General features: G+C 48.9%; 1 protein-coding gene and 1 long non-coding RNA gene across 2 annotated transcripts; both read left to right on the top strand.

Annotated features, from left to right (window-relative positions):
* Nucleotides 1-124: 124 nt before the first annotated feature.
* Nucleotides 125-5,241, top strand: LOC116968889. Its single transcript, XM_033015868.1, has 4 exons — nucleotides 125-385; nucleotides 2,874-3,057; nucleotides 4,371-4,772; nucleotides 4,850-5,241. Exons 1-4 carry the CDS (start codon nucleotides 125-127, stop codon nucleotides 5,239-5,241), a joined length of 1,239 nt encoding a protein of 412 aa, XP_032871759.1.
* Nucleotides 5,242-6,603: 1,362 nt separating this feature from the next.
* On the top strand, nucleotides 6,604-8,511 carry LOC116968937. The gene is made up of 3 exons (XR_004410557.1): nucleotides 6,604-6,691; nucleotides 7,496-7,545; nucleotides 8,194-8,511. It is a non-coding gene; the product is annotated as an uncharacterized LOC116968937 (long non-coding RNA).
* The last annotated feature ends 2,108 nt before the right edge of the window (nucleotides 8,512-10,619 follow it).

Here is a 10,619-nt window from a genome sequence, read left to right as displayed (position 1 = left end):
TCTCTAGTTCCTTGGTATACATGTAAATTGTCCAGTGTGAATGTGCGGGGATCGCTGGTCGGTGCGGACACGGTTTCTGCGCTGTATCTCTAAACTAAACCAAGTAACTCATCTGCATTATATCATGGGCTATGTGTGTGTACACAGCCCAGTCACACCCAACACTGCCCCCGGAGACAGGAGAATCAAGGACGGAGCCACGAGCAGCGACGGACGCAAGGAGAGGGACATTGGGTTTAACCTAGACTTGCCTCTGACACGGACATCGGTAAATGTAACACTTGCGCGCTGGAGATCAGACCAGTCCCACACAATGGCGGTGACGTGGACCTTGTTCTCACGGGCAGGGTATCAGGCGGAGACTGGGAGTCAGGATCAACACCAGGTACATCGATAGACACAAAAAGCTGGAGTAACTCAGCGGGACAGGCACCATCTCTGGAGAGAAGGAATGGGCGACGTTTCGGGTCGAGACTCTTCAAACATTAACAGTTTGTCTTTTTAAAATTCGTTGAAACTTCTGATTCAATCAAATGCGTCCGAACATATTTACAAATCCGGAAAGAAAGTACAAAATAATGAAACAAAATTCGAATAAACAAAATAATGAAACAAAATTCGAATAAGTACAAACAATGTATTAACTTTCATAAACGATGAAACTACCAAAACAACTGGAGGTACTTGCAACGTAATCGGGGTGTTTGAAACACAGCTGAAGAAGGGATCCCACAGCCACGTCAACTATCCACGTTCATAACATAGAAAATGGGTGCAGGAGTAGGCCATTCGGCCCTTCGAGCCAGCACCGCCATTCGATATGATCATGGCTGATCATCCAAAATTAGTACCCCGTTCCTGCCTTCTCCCCATACCCCTTGATTCCGTTAGCCCTAAGAGCTAAATCTAATTCTTGAAAACACCCAGTGAATTGGCCTCCACTGCCTTCTGTGGCAGAGAATTCCACAGATTCACAACTCTCTGGGTGAAAATGTTTTTCCTCATCTCAGTCTTAAATGCCCTACCCCTTATTCTTAACCTGTGACCCCTGGTTTTGGGGTAAGTTCGTAAGTGATTGAAGCAGAATTAGGCCATTCGGCCTTTCAAGTCTACCCCGCCATTCAGTCACGGCTGGTCTACCTCTCCCTCCTGACCACATTCTCCCCATATAACCCCTGACACCCTATCTATCTCGGCCTTACAAATATGTTTGAATATAAGAATGTTCTCCAGAGATGCTGCCCGAGCCACTGAGTTATTCCAGCACTTTCTGTACTTTTATTTTATTTTAATACATTGGAAATAAATGTTTTCCTTAACCCATAAGAGAATTGAAATGACCAACAAATGCTCGTTTAGACATGAGCAGTCTATCAAGGCTAGAGCGACTTGCTCGTCTTCCTAACAAACCGTTTTTCGACGAGTTCATCAAGTTTGTATTTGGTATTTATTCCACGTCCCCATGTAGCCAGATTTGCTGATGATACAAAGTTAGGTAGTTTAGCAAAATCCCCAAAGACACATTGTTGGGTTAATTGAATGTTGGGCGAGTCCAGAACCAGGGGCCACACACAGTCTTAGAATAAAGGGGAGGCCATTTAAGACTGAGGTGAGAAAAAAATGTTTTCACCCAGAGAGTTGTGAATTTGTGGAATTCCCTGCCACAGAGGGCAGTGGAGGCCAAATCACTGGATGGATTTAAGAGAGAGTTAGATAGAGCTCTAGGGGCTAGTAGGAGCAAGGGATATGGGGAGAAGGCAGGCACGGGTTATTGATTGGGGACGATCAGCCATGATCACAATGAATGGCGGTGCTGGCTCGAAGGGCCGAATTGCCGCCTCCTGCACCTATTTTCTATGCTTCCCAGTTCCCCGACCAGTCTTACTGACTTCGACTGCATTTTATCTGTTTGGTTTGTTTTTACATTCTCCCAGCTAACAATGATCTATTCAACATTATCCTTGATCACCATTCCCTTTGCCCTGTTTTCACACCTTCACACTTCCTTATCTATCTATTTCCCTCCTCCCTGACGTCAGTCTGAAGAAGGGTCTCGACCCGAAACGTCGCCCATTCCTTCCCTCTGGAGATGCTGCCCAGCCCTGCTGAATTACCCCAGCATGTTGTCTATACAGAGACAGGTTTAACCTTCAATACCAAGTGAACTAACTAGCCCCAGTTGCCGAGAGGATTGGGACCAGATGGTTACAAAAAACTGTGTGGCGCAGACATTGACAACTGGGGTTCAACTCACACACGACCTGGCCCACATTCACAGATTGTATCGGTTTGACTTTTCATACATTCAGAGACTTGAAAGACACGTTCACTGATGCAACATCGTTGACCAACAATCTCATCAAGATTGTCGCTTGAGGTGGCAAAATTGTTCGAGCTAGGCCTCTGTGTGGGTTTCCTGTTTACGCTCTTTGCTCTCGCCCAAAGGTGACCACGGCGAGTGCGCGCTGGGCTCAGGATGGGTTCAACTGAACGGCGAGCTCATATGTGTCAATTAACCTCATTTTCAGAGTCCTCCATGACATCCTGTTTGCTCGTTCATCAAGGTCCCTGGAGGCCAGGCGCCAACGCCACTAGCAGCGCACATCCCAATCCTACGTCTCCCGTGGAAGCTGTGAGAGGGTCTACCTGTCAAGGGTGGGCCTCGTTAACCTGAACCAGAGTGGCTTTGCTTCTACTCCAGTAACGTGAGTGCTGCCTCGCCTGAGCAGCCCCGCATCGGGCAGGGTCACCAGGCAGGGTCACCAGGCAGAGGTGACCTTTAAAGTGACGCTCCTTCTCTGCCCTGCAGGAATGAACACATGGCCACGATCTCCGCCTGACATCCTCTTTATCCCCCGCCAATCTTCCCCAAGTGGTTCTGGACCCGGCGGCCCCGCCCGCGGAAGTTGGCACCGAGCATCACCGAGCCAGAGGCTGAACCAAAGAGACTCAACTCACCTCAGTCGGATAACTTGGCCGGGAGCGCAGCGCCAGCCGGCCACATCTCCATGGACGCTCTTCCTCTGGTCTTCGTTGTTCAGGTGTTCCGGGTTTGCGGTGAGTGAGTCGGGGTTGGGGACGTTTCCATGGGATCAGGAGGAAATTCCGGGAGAATCGCACTTGTCAATGTCGGTGGCCCGGCCAGAGGTTGGTGATAACAAAGTGGTGATGCTCACCAACATTCCCCCTTCCCAACTCTCCGCATCCAGGCCCCATCCCAGTGGGAAATCAACCCTACTTAACACAATCTGTATTGTATATGTAAGTGTATCTATTATCCATATATATATATATATATATATATATGGTAGACACAACATGCTGGAGTAACTCTGGTAAGAAGGAATGGGTGGCGTTTCGGGTCATAGAAACATAGAAAATAGGTGCAGGAGTAGGCCATTCGGCGCTTCGAGCCTGCACCGCCATTCAATATGATCATGGCTGATCATCCAACTCAGTATCCTGTACCTGCCTTCTCTCCATACCCCCTGATCCCTTTAGCCACAAGGGCCACATCTAACTCCCTCTTAAATATAGCAAGGGTCGAGGCCTTTCTTCAGATATATATATCCGCGATAATATCTATATCGATAGATTTTTACTCTTTCCATTACGTGGACATAATTAACTGTTTTACCGGTTTCCAAAAAGATTAAATGTCCCGACACGAAACGTCACCTATCCATGTTCTCCACATATGCTGCCTGACCCGCTGAGTTACTCCAGCACTCTGTGAAACGTCACCTATCCATGTTCCCCACAGATGCTGCCTGACCCGCTGAGTTACTCCAGCACTCTGTGAAACGTCACCTATCCATGTTCCCCACAGATGCTGCCTGACCCGCTGAGTTACTCCAGCACTCTGTGAAACATCACCTATCCATGTTCCCCACAGATGCTGCCTGACCCGCTGAGTTACTCCAGCACTCTGTGAAACGTCACCTATCCATGTTCCCCACAGATGCTGCCTGACCCGCTGAGTTACTCCAGCACTCTGTGAAACGTCACCTATCCATGTTCTCCACAGATGCTGCCTGACCCGCTGAGTTACTCCAGCACTCTGTGAAACGTCACCTATCCATGTTCCCCACAGATGCTGCCTGACCCGCTGAGTTACTCCAGCACTGTGTGAAACGTCACCTATCCATGTTCTCCACAGATGCTGCCTGACCCGCTGAGTTACTCCAGCACTCTGTGAAACGTCACCTATCCATGTTCCCCACATATGCTGCCTGACCCGCTGAGTTACTCCAGCACTCCTTTTTGTCTCAACTGCCTTCTGGTTTTTCCAATTTTGTTAATGTAGGTTATTGTAAAGAATTCTGAAACAACAAATGCGACCAATGACTGCGAATTTCTTAAATTACTAGCAACGCGTTTCTGTCCGAGTTCCTCCCGTCACCTAACAGATAACTTTAATTTAAGGGATATGTTTCCAGTTGCAGGATTCGGGCCTTTTCCGTCCGGGGCCCGGGATGTTGTGACTGCTGATGTCGGTCAGACGGTTGAATTGTCCTGTAAGACAGAGTACAAAGTGGAAATCGCGGACCACGTCCTCTGGTACAAACAGCGTGCGGACCAGGCCCCGATAGCAATCAAGACCATCGGCTGCGCACAGACCGGCTGCAGGGCGACTTTAGATAAAGGTCCCGGGGATAACACGTCCACTCTGAGAATCCGGGACGCCCAGGTTGATGACTCGGGTGTATATTACTGCTATGGACGGGATAACTATGCTTCATTCGCGAGAGGACTCACGCTTCTGGTCGGAGGTAAGAACAGGTGGAACTATGCACAGACTTGCACTGTGGCCGAACCCCGCGTTAACTGTGTCCCAATCTCCTCCCAGACAGCTCCACCAACGAGACCAGTCTGCTGGTGTTTGTGCCACAGATTGAGACAAACGACTCGGCCCCCCTGGTGTGTCAGGTCAGCGGCCTTTCCTCCAACGTGGTTGTCATTTACTGGAACATCTCGGGACAGCTGACGGAAGGACGGAGTGACTCGGGCAGGATTGAGACGGATCACAGCTACAGCGTTAGAAGTCAAGTGTTGGTCCCGGCTGGAGTTTGGTGGGGCGGGGAGATCTGTACATGCATTGTGCAAATGGGGAGCGCGGACAAGACCCGGACCAAGAGCGTGTCCCGTCCCATCCCCACCCCAGACCATGGTGAGTTGGAACACGGCACAGGTGAGATTATGTTCATCAAGGTGTCATCTGCCGTTCAGTGTTTATGTTGACCTGTGCATTTTGTCGGGATTTATATGAGTCGCACTTTGAGGCATTCAAAATTATCTTGCTTCTTAAACTGATGAAGTCCACGGGGTGAAGTCCACAGCCCTTCTCTCCATCCGCAATACTATAAAACCCAGCAAGTTCATCAGGAGAAGAATTGGGCCATTTGACCCATCATGTCTACTCCGCCATTCAATCGTAGCTCACGATTCTATCACAGACGCGCAACTTTGTGGGTTAATTGGCTTCCCCAAATTGTCCTGGTGTGTTTGAAGCAACTACTGTACCGGCGGTCGTTGGTCGACGCGGACTCGATGGGCCGAAAGGCCTGTTTCCACGCCGTATGTCTAAACTATACTAAACTGATTGGCAAATCCAATTAAAGAACCCACTACATGGCCTCGTGTGCCGCGTCTCTCTGTCATCCTTTGGTCAGTAAAACGTTGCCACGATTTTCTGATCTTTTATTAAACATAAAACACACAACAGTGCAACAGTGCAACACATGAACAGGCCCTTCGGCCCACCATGTTCATGACGACCGCGATGCCAAGTACAATTAATTTCCTCTGCCTGAGGATGATCGATATCCCTCCATTCCCGGCATCTTCATGTCCTGTGTAAATGCATCTTAGAGGCCACTGTCGTATCTGTCCCCGCCACTGCCTCTGGCAGCGCGTTCCAGGCCCCCAACATCACCTGTATAAAATATTTACCCCACTTACATCACCTTTAATCTTTGCTCCTGTAAATTTGAAGCTATGTCCTTCGGTCTTTGCCATGGCATCACTCGGCTTGACAGTATTACTGGGGTGGGTGATGCCTGTTCAGTAATATCTGCTCATCTGGGATCCAGCACCTGGCTTTGCGAAGGTAGACAAAAATGCTGGAGAAACTCAGCGGGTGAGGCAGCATCTATAGAGCGAAGGAAATAGGCAACGTTTCGGGTCGAGAACCCTCTCCAGGCTTTGCGGGGTTGGTTTAATAATTTATTTTAGCTCCTTAGACTGGTGCTGACCTATTTTGTTAAAGTATTCGCGCGAGAACCTTGTCAAGCGCCGAGCAGTGAGTTCCTGCAAAGCATGATTGGAATGCAAAACAGGGAATAAGGGGGGTCCAGAACAAGGGGGGGGGGGTCCAGAACAAGGGGGAATCCGCGAGGGGGGGGGGGGGGGCACCCGGAAGAGAGTGGGACCCGGCATGGGTGGGGGGGGGGGGGGGAGGGATGAGTACCTTTAGTAAATTTGTCGGATCCTTTGCGAAGTCTTCTTTGTAAACTTTGCAGAAACAAAGAATGTCGCCGCACCTGGTACAGGTGACAATAAACTATCGTTTCACTGAGTAACATTTCCCATTCACTAGACTGGTGTTATATCGCAGCGATCGGCCTCTCGATGATCCTCGTCTTCTTACTCATCCTCATTCCTATCTGGATCTATCAAACCCGCGCAGCAGGTGAGGGCTCGCGATTCCCAGCCCTATCCCTATAACCCATGGCGGTCCCTTCTCCAGGGAACAAGCGCGGGCAGGTGGGACTGGTGTAGCTGGGACATGTAGGCCGGTGTGGGCAGGTGGGACTAGTGTAGCTGGGACATGTAGGCCGGTGTGGGCAGGTGGGGCGGAGGGGCCTGTTTCCACACTGTATCACTCTATGACTAGGCGGGGCTAGTGTAGCTGGGACATGTAGGCCGGTGTGGGCAGGCGGGGCTAGTGTAGCTGGGACATGTAGGCCGGTGTGGGCAGGTGGCGCCGAGGGGCCTGTTTCCACGCTGTATCACTCTATGACTCCAACTTCCTAACTCGTCTGTCCATGATTTCAGAAAGAATTGGCTGGAAAGGGTAGGGCGGGCAGTGAAGTGAATTAGATTGAGGTCATGGTGGGTTGAAATATGCGGGGTGGTGTGTGTGAAGTTCCAGCAAATGTATTTCCCGTCATTAGTGGTAACTCTGGTGAAAAGGCCCGAGGGCGGGCGGTCGGGCGTTGAAGACATTGGGAATCTTGGAATGTTTTAAAGTATTCGGCTTTCGCCTATCTCGGGAGATCATTGCATGGTCCATGGGATTTTAGGAAACCATTCTCATGTTGGGTGATTCAAGACATATTTGATGACCAGTGACATATTGTAGGCATGTTAAGGCAGGATTAAGACGACTGTGAACTCGGCGATTGTTGGCATGTTAAGCCATCTCCGTAACTGACTATAAATTGTCAGGACCGAATAATATTCAGAATTCCTTCTCTCCGCCATGAACACACAGGCATCGACCGCCAAAGGGAAAGAAGGCGAGGGCGTGGAAGTGAGGCGCAGGTATGTGTGATTAACTCAGTTTGGTTTATTGTCACGAGTCCCGAGGGACAATGAAAAGCTTTTGTTGCGTGCTATCCAGTCAGCTGAAAGATAAGACATGTATAGACACACGATAAGGGAATGACGGTAAAACCAGTAAAGTCCGATCAAAGATAGTCCGAGGGTCACCAATGAGGTAGATAGTAGTTTAGGGGTGCTTCGTTATAAAGAAAACACACAAACCTGATGTTTGGGAACGGATGTGAATGATTAATAGACAATAGACAACAGACAATAGGTGCAGGAGTAGAGGTCATTCGGCCCTTCGAGCCAGTACCGCCATTCAATGTGATCATGGCTGATCATCCCCAATCAGTACCGCGTTCCTGCCTTCTCCCCATATCCCCTGACTCCGCTATCTTTAAGAGCCCTATCTAGCTCTCTCTTGAAAGCGTCCAGAGAACCGGCCTCCTGAGGCAGAGAATTCGATTCTGAGGCAGAGAATAATGAGTCTAAGCAGAGTTAACGTGGGTTTATGGATGGGAACCTGCTGCAGTTCCTGGAGGATGTGAGGAATATAAGTCACGCTTCTGTTGCCCGATCGTTAAGGAATGTTAGGGCGTCGTGAACGATATTTTTTTAAATACCAATGGCTGATGTACATTGCAGCCCCCAGGTTCCATTGTTTACGCCTCGGTCCAGTTCGCCGCCTCGCCTCCCGCCGGCAGGTGAGAACCAGATTGTGTTTTGTGCCAACGTTGGATTGTGAAGAGAAGGCCCAAGGCAGCGGCGACACTACATCCCCCTCTGAATATTCCGGGGTTGCCTGAATCCCTGTGGCTCGGTGCCGGAAAAGCAAATCAAACAATGTAATGTTAGACCTAGATTAATCCCGCTATTGAGGAATGTTCGAAACCTTAAGGGCAGAGGCCTTTGGCAAGGCGTGTGCAATTCTTCCATTCCTCTGATCTAGGAGTTTTGTTTTTGTATGGAGATGTTGATTTAGTCTGTATGTAAATTAAATGTATTATAAATAAAACGAGAGAAGTGAATTAATAAGATGCAACATCCGGCCTGGGGTACACGGGGTCAAAGGACACGCTGCCGCAATAGGGGCCGCTGATTGGCCGACACCCGGAGCAGCGGACCGTGGAGTGACAAGAATAGCCCATTCCTTCTCTCCATAGATGCTGCACCGCCATTCAATATGATCATGGCTGATCATCCAACTCAGTATCCCATCCCTGCCTTCTCTCCATACCCCCTGATCCTTTTAGCCACAAGGGCCACATCTAACACCCTCTTAAATATAGCCAATGAACTGTGGCCTCAACTACCTTCTGTGGCAGAGAATTCCACAGATTCACCACTCTCTGTGTGAAAAATGTTTTTCTCATCTCGGTCCTAAAGAATTTCCCCCTTATCCTTAAACTGTGACCCCTTGTTCAGGACTTCCCCAACATCGGGAACAATCTTCCTGCATCTAGCCTGTCCAACCCCTTAAGAATTGTGTAAGTTTCTATAAGATCCCCTCCTCAATCTTCTAAATTCTAGCGAGTACAAGCCGAGTCTATCCAGTCTTTCTTCATATGAAAGTCCTGACATCCCAGGAATCAGTCTGGTGAACCTTCTCTGTGCTCCTTCTATGGCAAGAATGTCTTTCCTCCGGTTTTGAGACCAAAACTGTACGCAATACTCCAGGTGTGGTCTCAACAAGACCCTGTACAACTGCAGTAGAACCTCCCTGCTCCTATACTCAAATCCTTTTGCTATGAACGTCTCGACCCGAAACGTTGCCCATTCCTTCTCTCCATAGATGCTGCCTGTCCCGCTGAGTTTCTCCAGCATTTTTTGTCTGCCTTCCATTTTTCCTGCATCTGCAGTTCTTTCTTAAACAGAATAATATCTGAACCCCTTTATAAACAACCTTGCTTAAACTAGCTTTAACTTTTTTTTCCATGTGCGATCTCACTTCCCTTTTAGTTCCCTTGAGACCTGGTGGTCGCCTTCCAGTTAGAAGTGTAAAGAGTGGTTCAATTGATTTTGGACATGTTTCGGGAAATTGAGGGGGGAGGGGTGGGGGGTGGGGGGGGGGGCTTGGCAAGACCCAGTCGCCTGCAGTCGGGGAGTCTGGAACTGCAGAGAGCACGTTTATAAACGGGAGACGAGACAGGGTTTGACAAGTGATGTTTTGGGCTTTAAGGGTTTGGGGGACATTTAGAAATACCTCATGCAAACGGCCATAACTTTCGAAAATAGACTCAAAATGCTGGAGTAATTCAGCGGACCAGGCAGCATCTCTGGAAGGAAGGAATAGGTGACGTTTCATATCGGCACCTTTCTTCAGATCGTTTTCCCTTCTCTCCAGAGATGCTGACTGTCCCGCTGAGTTACTCCAGTGTTGTGTCTATCTTCGGTGTAAACGTCTGCAGTTCCTTCCTACACAACTTTAGGAATATTACCTACTTTAGAAAGTGTTTCTCAGCAATGTTCAATAACTACGGACATGGGGATAGACGGAGCAAACGGAACAGCAACAATTCTCTACACTCCAGACCTCAAAGTTCACTTTCACGATTCGAACTTTGTAAACATCTCAATTAGTTCACTTTCCAATTTTCCATTGTCGGCCGTCACCCAGAGAGTTGTGAATCTGTGGAATTCTCTGCCACAGAAGGCAATGGATGACAACTCACTGGATGTTTTCAAGAGAGAGTGAGATTTAGCTCTTAGGGCTAAAGGAATCAGGGGATATGGGAAGAAAGCAGGAACGGGGTACTGATCGTGGATGATCAGCCATGATCATATTGAATGGCGGTGCTGGCTCGAAGGGCCGAATGACCTACTCCTGCAGCTATTTTCAGTTTCCATGCTCGGAAACAACCCCTTCGGCCCATCGCGTCCGGGGCGACCAAGATGTCCCATCCCATATCCCCTGATACCGTTAGCCCTAAGAACAATACACACATAACTCTCTCTTGAAAAACATCCAGAAAATCGGCCTCCACTGCCTTCTGTGTCAGAGAATTCCACAGATTCACAACTCTCTGGGTGAAGAGGTATTTTCTCATCCCTGTTATAAATGGCCTACCCTT

Source organism: Amblyraja radiata, chromosome 47 (genome assembly GCF_010909765.2).
Source record: "Amblyraja radiata isolate CabotCenter1 chromosome 47, sAmbRad1.1.pri, whole genome shotgun sequence".
NCBI lineage: Eukaryota > Metazoa > Chordata > Chondrichthyes > Rajiformes > Rajidae > Amblyraja > Amblyraja radiata.
The sequence above is the reverse complement of the archived record's forward strand: the minus strand, read 5'-3'. Positions and strand labels throughout refer to the sequence as shown.

Excerpts from the sequence above, each read along its gene's own strand:
- LOC116968889 (XM_033015868.1), top strand. The coding sequence starts at position 125 with ATGGGCTATGTGTGTGTACACAGCCCAGTCACACCCAACACTGCCCCC. Across the intron at positions 3,058-4,370 it reads TCAGGTGTTCCGGGTTTGCG|CAACGCGTTTCTGTCCGAGT; the intron begins GTGAGTGAGTCG and ends TTAAATTACTAG. Across the intron at positions 4,773-4,849 it reads ACTCACGCTTCTGGTCGGAG|ACAGCTCCACCAACGAGACC; the intron begins GTAAGAACAGGT and ends ATCTCCTCCCAG.